This window comes from Monodelphis domestica, chromosome 2, assembly GCF_027887165.1.
Source record: "Monodelphis domestica isolate mMonDom1 chromosome 2, mMonDom1.pri, whole genome shotgun sequence".
NCBI classification, from domain to species: Eukaryota; Metazoa; Chordata; class Mammalia; order Didelphimorphia; family Didelphidae; genus Monodelphis; species Monodelphis domestica.
In genome coordinates, this window is record NC_077228.1 from 174,765,551 (window position 1) to 174,783,244 (window position 17,694).

At 37.7% G+C, this 17,694-nt stretch overlaps 1 protein-coding gene across 1 annotated transcript in view; it reads left to right on the forward strand.

Annotated features, from left to right (window-relative positions):
* The first annotated feature begins 1,882 nt into the window (after positions 1 to 1,882).
* The window catches only part of DDX52 (DExD-box helicase 52), a 28,936-nt gene continuing 13,124 nt past the window's right edge, over positions 1,883 to 17,694 (forward strand). Inside the window, exons 1-9 of the mRNA XM_003340209.4 lie at positions 1,883 to 2,083; positions 3,316 to 3,529; positions 3,915 to 4,054; positions 7,504 to 7,689; positions 10,099 to 10,242; positions 11,007 to 11,118; positions 11,514 to 11,586; positions 12,736 to 12,939; positions 13,679 to 13,769. Coding sequence (XP_003340257.1) covers positions 1,997 to 2,083; positions 3,316 to 3,529; positions 3,915 to 4,054; positions 7,504 to 7,689; positions 10,099 to 10,242; positions 11,007 to 11,118; positions 11,514 to 11,586; positions 12,736 to 12,939; positions 13,679 to 13,769 — 1,251 coding nt within the window. The 5' untranslated portion in view covers positions 1,883 to 1,996. The remainder of the gene's footprint in view (positions 2,084 to 3,315; positions 3,530 to 3,914; positions 4,055 to 7,503; positions 7,690 to 10,098; positions 10,243 to 11,006; positions 11,119 to 11,513; positions 11,587 to 12,735; positions 12,940 to 13,678; positions 13,770 to 17,694) is intronic.

A 17,694-nucleotide genomic window follows, 5' to 3' on the forward strand; every position in this document is an offset into this window, starting at 1 on the left:
TTCCATTCTACAGTGAATATGCAAATCCATTTTATTTTATGTTTATAAAGTTTAGAATGATTTTTTTTTAATTATTCCAAGGTCCAGAGAGGAAAAGGGAAGATGACAGCTCCATACATGTCGCACACACAGCCAATTTGGTCCTCCCTGGACCTCACCTCTCCAAACATATTTGCCTACTAATTCAATATTAACTATGTGCAAATCACTGTGCTAGGCCTGAGCTTACAAAGTATACATACCACTATAATTCAACATATATTTATTAAGTCCCTACTTATATGACAAGACATAGTACAACATGAATGATACAAAGGTAAGAAATAGTTTCTATACTCATGGAGTTTGCTTTCTATTAGATAAGCTTACATTTTCTAATACACTTGTATTTACTATTTATGTGTTACTTTGGGAAAACACATTCCCCTCTCCCACCCTCAAATTCTTTATGACAATAAGAACAAAATTGTAATATACGAGCTTTATATAGCATGATATATGTTTTTTCATTTGATCCCAAAAAAAGTCCTGAGAGATGGGCACTATTATTATTGTAATTTTACAGATAGGAAAACTGAGGCATATGATGGTTAAATTATTTACTAGATAGTATGGCTAGTAAAGGAATGAGCCTGAATTTTCTTAATTCTAATTTGTTTATTTCCTTAAAGCATAGACTATTTTATTCTTTTGTTTCAGTTCTATATTCTTTCTCTGTCCTTTCCCTCAACTCAAACCAGTGAAAAAAGAAAATTTACTAAAAATATGTAATATACAAGCACAATAAATTCCTACAGGAAGGAAGGAACCACCAACAGTGCATTCTATATTTTCCCACACACCTTCTAGCATTTGTCATTTTCCTTTTTTGTCTGCTTAGCCAATCCAATAGGTATGAGGTGGTACTTACATCTTATTTTGCATTTCTCTAATTATTAGTGATTCAGGGCATTTTTAATATGGCTATTGATCATTTTTATTACATGTCTGAAAATTGCATATTCATAAATATCCTTCGACCATTTGTCAATCAGAGAATAATCATTTTTATAAATTTGGTTCAGTTTTCTATATATTTGAGAAATAAAACTTTTATCAGAGAAAGTTGCTACAAAAATTTTTCCCAGTTCCCTGCTTTTCTTTTAATTTTAGTTACTTTGATTGTTACTGCAAAACTTTTCCATAATGAAAATTATTCATTCTACTTCCCATGAACCAGTGTTAGATGCTTACCTCAACAAGACAATAGAGGAAAGAACCCCACTTGTTTAAAAATATTTACAGCAGCTTTCTTTGCAGTGACAAATAATTGGAAACTGAGGTGTTCATCAAAAGGGAATAATTGAACATGTTATGTACATGTAAATGTCATGGAATACTATTGTGCTGTAACAAGTGGTGAAAGAGATGGTTTCAGAGAAATTTACGAAGGCTTGTATATCAATTGATGCAGAGCAAACAAAACCAGAACAATTTTTACAATAACCAGATTTGTAAAGACAATTGTGAAAGGCTTCAGAACTCTGATTAATGCAATGAAGAATCGGATTCCAAAAGAATCATGATGAAAAACACCCTGGGAGAGAAGTGATGTACTCAAAAGTGCGAATTTAGGCATATTGCTTTTGGACATGGCCAACGGAGGGATTCATTTGCTTCGTGACATATATCTTGTACCAGAAATTTTGTTTTGCTTTTTCTTTCTCCTTGGAGTAAAGAGAGGAGGGAGAGGTGTTTTTTGTAGTTGTTTTTGATTTTATGAATGGCCCCTAAAATTTCTTCCCGTTCTAAACCTTCAATCCTTTCTAAGAGGATACAACTCCCAAGAGGCCGGCCCACTTTTGCGTGTCCTGTGGCGCAATCGTTGCGTCATGAGCGTGTTACGTCACTTCCGACCTTTCCCTCTCTTCCTATTAGTTTTTTCCTCGATATCTTCCCTACACTAAGACCGTGCATGCTCTTGCGTTTCCGCCACCGCTAGGCCTGCTGGGTAAACATGGATGCTCACGATTTGTTCCGTCGCCTCGGTGCTGGGGCCAAGTTCGACCTGAGACGCTTCCCCACGGACGCGGCCCGATTCCAGGTGAGAGCGGGGGAGGGTGCGAGGAGGGGCCAGACCCCCTTTGGACACGTGCGGCCACTTGGCACCGCCGGGTCTCGGAATATTGCAGAGGACACGTTAGCCTGGGCGGCTTGTGGCCCCCAGAGCTGACGGCCGGGCGCAGCCCTGCCTCTATATCTTTCATTTTATAATTATGTAATCCCCGGTGTCACTGCTCTGTATTGTTCCAAGCAACATCGCGAGTTTTGTGTCCCAGCTTTGCCTTATAGGCGGTATATATAGAAGGAAGTAGATTTAGTGTCCTGAGAAGGACGACCAGTAAATGTGAAGAGTTCGGAACCCCGTGGTTTTAGAAAGAAAAAAAAAATAGGGCTGACAATAGAACGGACCCTGACTCATAGACCAAAGAGTAAGTTCCTTGTCGTTGGAATGCTGTAGAGAAGATTTCTGTATTGAAAAGGGAGCTTGGATTTAGAGGATCTCTAAAGTCCCTTCAACACAAGCTTCCACAACATCCTTTGGGTTGTCTTTGAACCCGTTCCATTTTGTTTAACTCTATGTATGTCTGTGCCTCCAGAAAACTGCTTAACAGCATTTCCTTGTGCGCCTCTTTAGGCCTGGCATTAGTACTTTACTCCAGTGAGCAATGAATGTTAAATGAAATTAGTTCCTAGAAGGAATTTACCATCTAATTTTTTTTTAAATAGCATGCAGTAAGATAAGCGCAAAGTAATATACTAGATGCTAAAGGAGTAAGGGAATGAATTAATTAAAAAGTATTAATATTAAGTACTTACTAGGTGTTACATTCTGGACGGGATGCTGAGAATGTAGATACAAAAAAAGAGACCCTCCCAGCCTTCAAGGAGTTTATATTTTTATAGAAGAAACTTACAAATTGAGAGGGACATTTTGGTTTAGAAAGTTATTGGGATGGTAAGTGGAACCATAAGGGAATGAATTTGGCATAGCTCTTTTCAAGAATGAGTTATTCACAAAAATTGGAAAAGTGAGTCATTGGAAGTTTTTGAGCAGGGCCTATGAGTTAAACCTTTATTTTCCACCCAATCCGAAAACAAAAGAATGTTTGCTTCTTATATTTCAGTATGATGTCTATACCCTTTCTGTCTATAGAAAACATACAAATCCATGGTGTTGATATTGGGTACAAGTGTCTCCTTATTGCCAATTCTGATTGGGAGTAGAGGAAACTGTCAATAAGTCAATTTCATTTCAAATCATTTGGTTCTCAGCTAGGAAAAAGAAAATTTGACTTTGATTCCTCAGAGGTATTAGAGGATCTGAACTTCTTTGGAAACAAGAAATCAACCCTAGCAGAAAATATAACCTCATTGGATGATACCCTATCCAAGGGAGAGGAGAGACTGCAGCAAAAAGCTGAACATGAGGAAGATAACAGGATTGAAAGGAAGAGAAAGGGAAACAAGAAGAAAAAACAATCTTCGGGTTAGTACTATTTTCTGTTGCATTCAAACCTAATCTGGGGTCTATAGATTCCCAGGAAACTGCAGTTAGGAGTCAGGGTGACCTCGAACTTGGGGTGGATGGGGGGGGTTCATCTTTATTTTCTAACATCTATAAATTTTCTTTTCTTAAGTAAAGTAAAAACATTGTTCTGAGAAAGGGCCCATAGGCTTCACCAAACTGGCCTAGGGGACCCAGGACACATGCAAAAAGGGAACAGCTTCTGCTCCAAGAGGAGCATCTACTATTTCCATAAACTAAAGAGGACATTGTTCCTTCAAAGGTTATGTATGTGCAAGTTTAATATCTGGGAAAGATGAATGCTATGCCCCAAACTTTTTTTTTTCCATTTTCTTTTGAACATTAGAAACAATTTCATTCAGTCCCAGTAAGGAAGAAGATACTATACAATGGACATCCTCATTGGAAGCCAAGATTAAAAATAAAAAAGGAAATGAAGAAAATAAAGTAACTGCAGAGAAATTGGAACGACTCCGAAAGGAAAAGGTTAGGCTAATTTTTTTTTTAAACCCTTACCTTCCACCTTGGAATCCATACTATGTATTGGTTCTAAGGCAGAAGAGTGGTGAGGGCTAGGCAATGGGGGTCAAGTGACTTGCCCAGGGTCACACAGCTGGGAAGTGTCTGAGGCCAGATTTGAACCTAAAACCTCCCATCTCTAGGCCTGGCTCTCAATCCACTGAGCCACCCAGCTTCCCCCTAAGCTAATTTCTTAATCTAAAAAAAGTGAATTTTTTTTCCCATTAGTTTTTTCCTGTTTAACTTAGTTGGACCATTTTGGGGTCATGGATTTCTGTTGGGATGAAGTTAAATTTAGATTGTTAAAGTGCAAAAATCATAGGTATAGGATTTGAAAATACTTCAGATGTCATCTAGCCATAAGTACACAGGAGCTAGACCTGGAAGAGACCGCAAAAACCATCTCATCCAGTCCTCTTATTTTATAGATGAGGAAACTGAGACCTGGCAAGGTTAAATATTTTGGCCAAGGCCACACTAGTGGTAGTCATCAGAGTTGAAATCTAAAACTAGGTCCCCTAACATTGTTCCAAGAAAATGTCATTTTTAGATGAAGAAACTTAAACCAAGAGTGAGGAAGACGCCCAAGGTCACATTGCTAATGACAGAGTCAAGATTCATATTGAGGCCCTTTTGACTACAAATATAATACCCTATCATGTGGCCCCCTCATAGCTTTTTGCTTTCAAATTGCTACTGGTACTTCTGATACATGGAATCTTCCCCCCTCCCTCTTATCTATTCATAAAAAAACCTATCTACACAGCATACATAGCATCAGTTGCCGAATCTTGTTTCGACCTCCAGAAGGTCTCTTGCATTTATTTGTTCCCCTTTCTCCACCTACATAGAGACCATCTTATTTCACCTCTATCACATCTATCTATCACACTATCATATCTAGTCCTGCCAAGACTATTACAATAACTTTCTAATTGATCTCCTTTCTCATCTCTTCCCACTCAAATTAGTCCTCCATATAGTTACCAAGTACTTTTTTCCAAAATCTCAGATCTGACCATTATTACCATCCTATATTACAATGGCTTCTTCCTATTGTCTCTAAGATCAAATATAAACTCCTGTTTGCCATTTAAGTCCCATCACAACCTAGCCTCCAAGCTACCCATTTACCTTCCTGAACCCTATGGTATAGCCAAATTGGTCTTATTGGAGTTCCATCTCCCCTCTCTTGCCTTTGCACTGACTGTCCCCAGTATTTGGAATGGCTTTCCTCCATATCTTTGCCACTTAGAATCCTTTATTTCCTTTAAAATTTGGTTCAAATCCTACCTTCTCCATGGATAATTCCTCATTTTTCCAGTTCCCTTCAAAAAAATTACCTTGTATTTATTTTCTATAAATTTGTCTATACTTATATATGTGTAATTGGATGTTATCTCCTTACAGGCAAGGGCTGTGTCACTTTTTTTCTCCTTTATGCACAGTGCCTGGACATAGTAGACACTTAATGATTATTGGCTGATTCTATTCCAAGTAATTTTGTACTGTTTTTACAGCTGCTACCCCACAACTAATATTTCTTCTGCCCCATGCCCCCTCGTATAACCATAGCAATTGAACATCAATGATAAAAGTGCTAGCACTAACCTCATTCACTGCCCCTGAGCAGTTCTCCATAAAGTCACCCTCATTTATCCTTCATTCAGCAGCCTCATTCATCTCAACCTCTCTTCATCTGTGGTGCATAACTTGAGCAAAAAGTCAGGAAGATTTGGGTTTGAGTTCCATATCAGACACTAGCGATTTAACCCCTAGGTTTGTCATTTTACTTCTGAGTCACCTCCCTAACATATTCTTCATTTATAAAATAAGAAAAGGGTGTTGGATTCAATGACCTCTAAAGCCCCTTTCATTGTTAAAATCTGTGCTCATCTAATGAAGTTAATCAGAGGGTTAAATTCCTACCTGAATGTATATTTAATACTCCAAACAGTATATTTAAAGGGACTACTTTTGGCAGGATTAGATGGAAGGAATTAGGGAACTTGTTCATTTAACCTATTCCTTAAACTACCAATTTTTAAAAGGAGGAAGGGATAAGAAGAGGAAGAGAAAAGGGGAAGAGAGAAGTTGCAAATGAAGGGAAAAAAAGAAAATTGCCATTTTTTTGTAGCTGGCTTTGTTGTATAACTGCTTTGCTGCCTGTAGTTTCCAGCTTTGTCAGGACAGAGTTGAAATGAGAAGTAGGAAGGCTGGTTTGTTTTTAGGAGTGACCTACTGTTCAAGGTGTGGAATTCATCTCAAACTTAGACAAGTCCAAAAGCGAATACATCTTTCTCTCTATACCCATCTTTCCTAATTTCCCTATTTCTGTTAGGATATATTACCATTCTTCCTTCTTTTGGGTTCAAAATCTAGGTATTATCCTCAGCTTTTCACTCTCCTCCTTCTCCCCTCAGCCAGTCAGTTGCCAACTATTCTCTCTCCACCTCTCGAGCATCTATTAGATATCAGCTCTTCATACACAACCAACGTGGTTCAAGCCCTCATCACCTATCACCCTAAACTTTGATAGTAGCCTTCTATTTGGTCTTCTGTATCTAGTATCTCCTCTTACAAATGCATCTTCCACCTACCTGCAAGATAGATATTTCTGAATCATGGGTCTGATGGCCCCACTCCTTTGCTCAAAAAACTCCAGTGGGTCCCCATTGTTGCTAGAATAAACACAATTTTTTTTTACATTTAAATCCCTTCGTACTCAAGCTCTAGCCTGTCTTTCTTGACTAATTACACATTGCCTTTTCATACATTCTGTGCTCCATTTAAAGCAAGTTACTTGCTGTTTCCCATACATTCTGGTATCTACCTCTGTCCTCCCTCCCCCCCTCCCCCAGCCTGCAATGCTCCTTCTTGCCTCTGTCTCAGAACCCTAGCTCCTCTCAAATGCCATATTCTTTAAGATGTGTCGCTTCTCCACCAAATCACAATGTATTGGTCCTTCAGTAAGTTTTCTGCAAGCGTGTTATATCCCTCTAGTAGAATGTAAGCTTTTTGAGAGCAGGGATTGTCAGTTTAGTATTTTTATTCCAATCCAGTGTCAATCACAGCACCTGGCACATAATACTTACTGAAGGTTGATTGATTAAACTTTTCCTCCAGGAGTTTGTATTTTAAGATGGTAAATTTTGAAGTAAAAGGTAAAATATAAGGAAGACATGAACAAGTGTTGGCCTTTCTCTAGGGTGTTAAGGTATGTCTCCTCCCTACTTTCCTTGTAGGGCTAAACAAGAATGTTCTATAGTACCTCAGATCTCCTCACTTTTAACATGATCTGAGCTTCAGTACTAGCAATTCCATCACAGAATGTATCACTTAGGTATTTTTAGAGTGATTTACTCCTAAAAATATCTTTGGCTATTATTCATAAACTGTTTGGCTTCATTTTCCAGATAAATCGTTTCCGAAATAAACACAGAATTCACATCCAAGGAACAGATCTTCCTGAACCCATTGCTTCATTTCAGCAACTTGACCAGGAATATAAGATCCACTCTCGACTACTCCAGAATATCTTAAATGCGGGTTTCCAGAACCCCACACCAATCCAAATGCAAGCAATTCCTGTTATGCTTCATGTGAGTCTACTTGACTGAAATTATTGATGGCACAACTCGGGCTAAGTGAAACTATGCTCAAAATTGGGGATCTTGAACTTTTTATTTCTTGTTCTTGTAATCTTTAGTTGTAGGGGCAGCTAGGTAGCTCAGTGGATGGAGTACTGGGCCTGAAGTTGGGAGGAACTGAGCTCACATCTGGCCTCAGACACTTTTCCTAGATGTGTGACCTTGGTCAAGTTACTTAATCCCAATTGCCTAGCCCTTATCTCTCTTCTGCCTTAGAACCAATACTTGTATTAATTCTAAGAAAGAAGGTAAGAATTTAAAAGAAGACTTCCTCCTCCTCCCCCCCCAAAAAATCTCTAGTTGTACCAGCTAAATTTTTTTACTTGTCATACTTTAGTTCTCATCATTATGTTCATTCAGAAGACATTCCAGAAACACAGCATCATAATAAGGTCTTTGTGCAGTTTCTTAATTCTTAAACTTTAATTTTGAGAAACTGAAGTTTTCTGTGATGCAGTTTTGAATAACTAATCTCATTCATTCTCATGGCTGCTGTGAATTAGCCACAGGACATGTTTTCCTTTCAAGTCCACAGTAACTATTTTTACTTTCATAGAAATCAAACAACTAAGTGACCTAATGAATGTTGGGCTTACAATCACAAAGACATGAGTTTAAATCCTACCTTGGAGACTTATTAGCTGTGACCCTGGGCAAGTTATTTTACCTCAGATAGTATTGTTTCCTCATTTGTAAAATGAGAAGAATAACAGTACCTGCCTACCAGAGTATTGTGAGGATCAAATGAGTAAAATGGTTGGCAAACCTTAAAGTGCTAAGTAATTGCTAGAGATTATAGTTAATAGATAATGTATAATTATGTTATGTAGTTATCTTAAGCTTTAACAAAGGAGTTTTTAAATGCCATTTAAAGATTGTTTTTTTTATATTTACAATTCCAGTTATTAAAGTATTAAACAGACTTTATGAAAGTCGTGTGTAGCTATCTCTCTGAATTCAGCTTAATACCCAGGCACTTTTCTTTTTTCCTTTTGCCTCCTAATTTTTGCTAATCTCCCAAAATTTTAAACCCACCAGATGGGTGAGTGAAGAAAGGAAGTAACATCCACATTGATCAATTCAAAACTTTTTAAAAGGTTTGGCATAGAACATTTAAGCACAGGATAAATTGAGGTTTATAGATTATATTTATTTCAATTCTCTATACTCTCATTTTGACCTGTTAGCACAAATCATTGAAAAGTTGGCTTTAGCAGTGAGGCTTTGCTAAAAATTTTCTACTCACTTGTTACTTAACTAATATAAATTATGCTTTGTGCTAATATACATTTTGTGCTTTGAGGGAACAAAGCCAAAATGTGAAAATGCAGATTTTTCTTAACAGTCTAATGGTGCCAAGATGAAGCAAACAGCATGAGAGGATATATGGTTGGAGAAGAAATATCAAGGTTCAGGATAAATCATTTCAAAAAACTTGAATGATTGAAAGTGTTACCTACAATTTTAGTCGTATTTCTGTGGTAATTGTTGACAGCGTTTGACCAGATTCTGAAAGTCAGTTTCCATTCAGTTCAACAGACATTTATTGAATACCTCTTATGTACAAAGGAAATAGCTAGATGGTTCAGTGTTGGCCCTGGAGTGGGGAAGCCCTGAATTCAAATTCAGCCTCAGACACTAACTGACTATGTGACCTTGAGCAAGTCACATTCTGTTTGCTTTAATCCACTGGAGAAGGAAGTGGCAAACCACTCCAGTATCTTTGCCAAGAAAACATCATGGACAGTATTGACATGCTTTGGTCCATGGGATCACAAAAAGTTGGACATGACTAAACAACACTACACAAAAGAACTTTGATGGTTGATGCGGGGAATTCACAAATGGATGGATAAGATGTAGCCCTGAACTCAAGGGACTTCAATTGAGCATATACATAGATAATTATAATAAAGAATGAATGTACAGGTGCAGAAAGAGGTACTGAGGCAGCTAGGTGGCACAATGAAAAGTTGTGGGGCTTAAATTAAGAGAATGTGATTTCAAATCCCACCCTCAATACTTAACTTGGCTGTGAACTTAAGCAAATCATCTATATTTGCCTCAGTTTCCACAACTATAAAATGGAGGTAATAATAGCAACTATCTCCCATATTTGTAATCATTTAGCATAGTACTTGTCACATAGTAGGTTCTATGTAAATGCTAGCTGCTGTTATCATTACTCCTACTACTCTCACTTCCCATGAAGTTCTGTGAGGTCAAAGAGAAGAGATCTCTGCAAACAGAGAAGATGACATCAAAATGGCATTTAAACTTGTCCTTAAAGATTAAAAAAAAAATAGCAAATCTTTTTTCTGGCTTTCATAGTACTAAAATAAGTGTGCTCTCTATTTTTAGGGTCGTGAACTTCTGGCTTCTGCTCCTACTGGATCTGGAAAGACCTTGGCTTTTAGCATTCCTATTTTGATGCAGCTGAAACAACCCACAAATAAAGGCTTCAGAGCATTGATCATATCACCTACACGAGAACTTGCCAGCCAGGTAGGACTTTCTTCTCAGAGGAGTGTCTTTGGCCACTTCTTAGTGGTTCTATTTTGGGGAAACCCAAAACTTGTGAAGGCAAAGTTTGATTATTCATCATATACTATCATCTCATCCAACTTCCTCATTCTATAGATAAGGAAACAAAAGCCCAGAAAGTGGGAGAGGCTTTCCCAAAGGCCACATACAAGCAAGTTGCAAAGTTTACTCCATAATTTTTGCAAAGCTTTGTGTTCCCTGTGCTCTTAAGGACCTCCTGTTCCATATGTGTAACTCAATGTGCATAAATCAAGTTTTTACTCTCTGTGTAGTTCTTCCTAAAATATAAATGTTGTTTTTGCTAGGTATACTTTTGAAATGCTTTTAAGATTCTATGAGATGAATTACCCTAATGTTTAGATCTATAAATCTCCACACAAAAGTATAATTTGCTTCATTTTGAAAGAGCAAGATTGTTTAGGGATAAGCCATCTGTTTTGGATGTTTAAGTAAAGCATCTGCTCAAATTAATCCAATCTATAAATTACACAGCCCCCTGCAGATTAATTTGGGGCTGTCTTAATTCCATGGACCTAGCTTTCTGTGTTGGCAGAAATGGCCTTTCTTATTGGACTTTGAATTCCCAAATGCTAAAATTCCTAGCTGATCTGTAGATTTAATTTAATTGGGAGCTTAATCCAAAGAGTTATGACTGATAGGACTTTTTTCAATGAAGCAAATAATTATCTATTTTAGTGCCTCAGTGCTGCCTTTATCTATTTCAGACTCATCGAGAGTTAGTAAGACTCTCTGAGGGCACAGGATTCAGAATACATATGATACACAAGGCAGCTGTGGCAGCCAAGAAGTTTGGGCCTAAATCATCTAAGAAATTTGGTAAGATATTCATTTGGGGATGTGCAGTTGGCAAGGAATTTAGAGCAATTTAACCACTGCTCCTCACGAGAGCAAATATTAGACAATAGTAAATGAGGTCCTAAATGCATGATTGAGTTGTTTCTGCAGAAGAAGCCTAAAAGTCAGCCCTGGGCTAGGAGTCAGAAAGCCTGGATTCTAGTCTCAGACAGACCCATCCTTTGCACTTGGGATGTTCTTGCTATAGGATCTAGGGAATCAGATGATAATGCTATAATTGAACCAGCCAGGAAGTTGGTCCACTAGGGAACAAGAGGTTGGTGGCCATTGCCTCATTAATGTCATGGATTTTTTTCCAAGCTATTCAAAATTCAAGGAGATTGAATTCTATTTGTCCTATTTGTTTTTTCCTACAGATATTCTTGTGACTACTCCAAATCGATTAATTTATTTGTTGAAACAAGATCCTCCAGGAATAGATCTAAAAAAGTATGTATACAGAGTATATTATGAAGAGGCCTTTCTGGTGTTTTGTATGTTCCCTTCAAAGAGTTATTTTCTACCCTCTACTATTCCTCCTGTCATTTGAAATTTCCTATCTGTTCCCTTTCAGTCATTGGTGTTCTTTTATCAATTGTTAAAATTATTATGTTATTATTGTTGTTAGTATTATTAACAAAGATGCATACCTCATCATTGCCAAGTACTTCACAACTTGCTAGTCATAGGAGAGGCTGCCAATTATGAAAAACAATTTACTCAGCCTGGTCTTTCATTCTCTTCCTATCAGATGTCTGTAGATAGGAATGACTCTGCTTTGCTCTTCATAGGATCGTACATTTGGAACAGATGCTAAAGATCATTGAGTACAACCTGCTTCATTTTACAGAGGAAGAAACTAAGATCTAGAGAGGAATGGGCCTTGCCTCAGGTCATGTAGGGAGGAAATAGCAGAATTGAAATTGAAACCCATATATTCTGACTCCACTTCTCATATTCTTCCCTCTCCCTCCCCCATGCTCTTCCCCACCCACCACCTTGTGCCACATGTCCTCCCTGAAAGGCAAAATAGTAAGTATTCTCTGGATTTGAGGACAGTGGCACAGCAGAAAGACTGCTGAGTTTGGAGGCAGAGGATGTGATTTTGAGTCCTCACTCTGTCACAAACTACATAAAGGTCCTTAGGCAAAATCATTACTTAATCTCAGTTTCTTCCTCTGTAAAATGGGAGTCTTAGACTAGTGACCTCTACCATCTATAAATCTGTAATTATAATTTTCCTCTTTGGGGCTCTTTGGCCCCAGATGTGTTTGTCCTCATTTTAGATGATACTGAAATAACCACTCTGAGGTTTGATTAGTCCCCTTAGTTCTTTGTTTTGTGTTTGTAAACATCACAGTTCCATTTTTTTCTCTCCTCCTGTCTGATCTCCTTTTCCCAGTTGGGACCAAGTTATAGTTAACCTGTTATCCCGTGTCTTTAATAATGGAACAAGGACTTGCACCTGCTACTGAAAGAACAAAGTAGATCCAAGGAAAAAGCAGAGTGAATTATCACTGTTAGGCTTCCCTAGCTTGTGGGTATAGGAACTTCATCTCTTAGCTCACTAACCTAGAGATCTGTTTTATCATTTCATAGTGTGGAATGGTTAGTGGTAGATGAATCTGACAAATTGTTTGAAGATGGAAAGACTGGTTTCAGAGACCAGCTGGCTTTCATTTTCCTGGCATGTACATCCCATAAGGTCAGAAGAGCTATGTTCAGTGCAACTTTTGCACATGATGTGGAACAGTGGTGCAAACTCAACCTGGATAGTGTTATTTCTGTTTCCATTGGAGCAAGGTAAATCTCCTATTGCCATGTTTTCTGTTTTTAATAGATAAGAGTCACTTTCTAACACATTGGAGAGCTGTTTCTTGGATAAGAGTTCTATAGCTAGAAACATATATACATACACACATACCTATACATATACATACACACACGTGCATGTATTGCTTTTTACATGTAGATGGGATTTGGGGGGCAACTAGATGATTCGGTGAATAGAGAGCCAGGCCTGGAGACTATAGATCCTAGGTTCAAATAAATATTTCCTAGCTGTGTGGCCCTGGGCAAATTGCTTTAACTCCAATTGCCTAGCTCTTACCACTCTTCTGCCTTGAAATGAATACTTAGTATCTATTCTAAGACAGAAATTATGGGGTTATTAGTTTTTGGTTTTTTATGCAGTTGGGATTTTGATATTGTACATTATTTATCTCCATGTTTTTTCTAATTCTGTGATCCATCACAGCAAGTTGGGAAAATGTGGTCCTTTCTTGCCAGTTGAGTTTCTTGATGCCTAAACTAAGAAGGGCCATAGTATGGGAAATTCATCTCTCAATAATCTGCTTGTCTTGTTTTTCCTGTTTTAAGTTTCATTTGGATTTATTTTATACTATTTCACTAGTGATATCTTACATGAATGGGGTAGATGTATAGCCTTTAGAATCCACTTTGCATCAAATAGTTGTTTAGTAAAATTCTGAACTCTTTCAGAACAGAATATCTTCCCTGAGAGTCAAATTTATCTTTTTAGGAATTCTGCGGCAGAGACTGTGGAACAAGAACTCCTCTTTGTTGGATCTGAGACAGGCAAACTTCTAGCCATAAGAGACCTTATTAAGAAGGTATTTCTGAAGCTTCTCACTAAACTTGAATCAGAGTCACCAAGTCTTAGATGTTAAAGGGAGAATTATGAGCTTCTTTTTTGTTATTTCCTATTCTCTAATCCAGGGTTGTGTGGACAGAAGCCTTTTGGACCTAACTTGACCTCCACAAAGAGATTGGTAGTTCAGAAAGTGATAGTTACAAAAGTAATAACTTTGTATGTTTATTTAACTGCATTTTGGCATGCATTATCTCATTTGGTCCTCCTAACTACTCTGTGAGGTAATGTATACGAGTGTTGTCACTTTACTCAAGAGGAAAGTGAAGCTCAGAGTAGTTAAGAACAATTCCAGAGCCCCAGAGCTAATAAATATCAGAGCAGAACTGGGAGTCAAGGCTCTTGGCTCAATCTTACTAATATGCTGCAACATTCTGCTTCATAATCACAGTTTTCCTTCACCTTTGTTTTTTATAGAGGGTTCTTGTCAAAAGCTTCCCCCATGAGGAAAGCTAGGTGGTTCAGTGGATTGATAGCCAGGCCTACAGGTGGGAGGTCCTAGGTTCGAATCTGGCCTCAGACCCTTATGACTGTGTTACCCTGGGCAAGTCATTTAATTCCCATTGCCTAGCTCTTACTGACTACTCTTCTGCCTTGGAACCAATATACAGTATTGATTCTTAGAGGGAAAGTAGGGGTTTAAAAAAAATGTATACCACTGAGCAGATCTTTCCATTTCTGTTCATTCAACAAGCTATAATTATTACATTATATTACATATTACACTTAAGGGAATGCAAAAAAAAAAGGTATAGTAATACCCACCTTCCAAGATCTTAGCATTTAACTGAGACAACATGTACACAAAGCAGTTAAAGTAACAATGCAGGACCATGTCTATAGTGCTAAGGAGTTGTAACAGTTCAATTTAGTGGTTGGACTTAAGTTATATGAAATAACATGGTCGCTGAAATTATTATATCTCAAGTCAGAAGTTTATTTACCAAAATAGAGGGGAAACAGTAAAGTAGAGAAATGTGAGAAAGGTTAGAGAAAATACCTATACTAGTCTTCAGCCAGGAGGAAAGGTGGTGAGTAACTATGAGGCCTATTTCAAGATGGCAGCTAGTCTCTTAGGAAACTAGGAAAGAAGTCACCCCTTTTCACTCACCCACCCACCAAAGTAGTCCAGGAGTTAGAGAGTCTAAGTTGAAGTCGTGATCTACACCGCAGTCTCCAGTGAAGTTCTCAAAGACTATCTCCAATAGACACTCTCCAGGAGACTCAATTTCAGGAGACTGTCCCAGCCAAATGATTTAGTGGCTTCTATAGTGGTTTCCTGTCCCTTCCCGTGTTCACAGGGGCCAAGCACAGTATCCAAATAGGCTAGCATTTCCCAGGGGCCGGTGTTTGTAGGAACCAGTTCGCACCATCTGGAGGGGTGAATACTCATTGAAAGGGTTCACAGTTTCTGAGGGTGTGAACTCTTAAAAGAATTCAAAAGTTTCTGACTGTTTGAGTTAGAAAAAGGGGTGGAGCTCTCCAAGTATCTTGCTGGCTTCTCACCTAACACTAAGTAGGGTGTGAATTCACTTAAGTGGTTTACAAGCTCCTCCACCTAGTTCAGACTTGTGTTGATTCAATCAAAAGGTAGACAAAGGAGAGTTAATCCTATCTTCACAATCTAGTGAGGTACTTAAGTTAGTGTTAACTCACGATAGACAAAGTAATTATCTTTCACAGAGTTCATAGAAGGTTCAGGAAAGAAATCATTGTGAACTACAAAAATTGAGGAAATTCATGGTGTTGTCTGGTGGACTGAAAAAAAGAGAAAGCTTTTTCCATTTGTAAACTTCCTGAGAGAGAAGGGAATGAGAATGAAAGTTTATTAAGTGCTTGCTTACTATATGCCAGGCACTGTGCCAAGTACTTTAACAATATTATTTGTAAAGAGGTGGCAATGATGTCCATGAAAGAGAGGTACTAGAGAGAGGAATTGACACAAAATATATAGACCTTTTATTCTTGTGTCCCCTCCTTTCAATTTTCATATCTACCAATCACAGAGGCTTTTCTCCAGAACTGCCCATTCTGAGTTACTTAACACTTCTTTGTTAAGTTGACCTTTTGTTAGTTACTTAACCTTTTTGTGATTAATTTACCCTTTATAGTTATTTAACACCTTTTTGTATTAAGATCTTAAAATAGACTTAAAGTTCTAGCTTCACTATAAAGTAAGAACTACTAAGTACCTTCATTGTTCAATCAGGAGATTACAATTTCATCTTCTCCATAAAATAAGATCTAAGTAGGGTGGAGTAATCTAAATTTCACAATCCCCCCTGATGATCATTGGGAGACTAGTCTCCCCATTGATCATTTAACATAATCATCTTGTAGTCCTAAACACTTCTAACTACAGATGTATACAATATTCAGTCTCTAAGAGGAAATTACAATAGTTAAGGAGGAATAGAAAAAGAGAGAAATCAAAACCAGTGTTTTTCTAGGTGCATTGACAAAAAGCCAAATTAGGGGCAGTCCCCTTTGGCATAAAATTTTACATTTACAATAAATGTTCAATCAAACATCAGATCAATCACCCACACCCAAAGTTCATAGTTGATCTTCTTGATGTAGTGTAGGTTTTCTGGCATCTTTCTGCTACAGTTCATTCTCTGGATTTAGGAGTTATCAAGCTTCTTCCTTGAAGATCTTTCTCAAACAAAATTTTCAAAATCTTGGATTTTTATTGAAATACAATCTCCCCCTGAAGTGTGGGTGTTAAAAAAACATCCAGTTCAGCTCAGGATGCAATGTTGAGTTATTGGGGTGTATGAGTCAATTATCAAAAGAAGAGAAAAACAAAAAAAAAGCAAAAATATAAAGGGAAAAAATGGAGGAAAGTTAAACTTTTGGGAGAAAGAAAAAAATTCAAAAATCAGAATAAAAATACCAAAATCTATGTATATAAAATGTTGAATAAGCAAGAATAAATTCATAATAGGCCCTTGTACAGGCCCAATTTAAAGTAATTTCTATCCACAAGTCTGTAGGACAGAATGCAGTAATATTTCACTTACCCATTTGCAACCAAGACTACAGGAAGTTGCCTTACTATGAGTAGAAAAAGAATTAGAATTTTATTTTGATAGAGAAGTGTCATTCCCTGGTCTGGTTTTGTTGTCATTCTCAGAGATATGGGGAGCCAGGATGATAGTCAAACTTTGGTACTTGTCTGAGTACTTCACAAAGAGTGTAGATACAAGGAAGTCCTACAACATATGTCAAGCGTCACAACCTTGAGACTCACACAAATCTTTTTGTATTGGCTTAGAAGTGCATCAATCTGTGTTCCTGGTTTTTATCCCATTTCCTAGAATCAGATACAAACATTAATCACAGTCCCATAACATTATAATGTCCAGCCTCAAAAGGTGTATAAGCCAGAGGACATCCACCAAAGGCTTTGCCGTGAAAGGCATGTTGGTTATATGCTTGGCAGGTAGAGCAAACTGTACACACTTTAGAGGCTATAGTAGTTATACCAGAGGCTATCTATAATCTATTAACAGAGTCCACGATGCCCTAGGTGCCAAAGTGACCATTTTTATGAATAGATTGGCAAATTTGGTGATAGAAACTTCTAGGGAGCAGGGGTTTTCCTTCAGATGATACCCATACTCCATTAATCTGTTTTGCTTTGAATTTTTGCTTCCATTTTTCTGCTTCCTTTTCATTATAGGAAAGTGATAAATTTAAGTCATCAGTGATTGTTAATGTTAAAATTAATGCAGGCCCTTCTATGGCTGCTAGCTTTGCAGCAGCATCTGCTCAATCATTTCCCCTAGAGACAAGGTCAGTGCCACCTGTGTGGGCAGAGCAATGAACTACAGCTAGGGCTTCGGGCAGCTGGAGAGCAGAAAGAATTTCATTAATAATTTCTG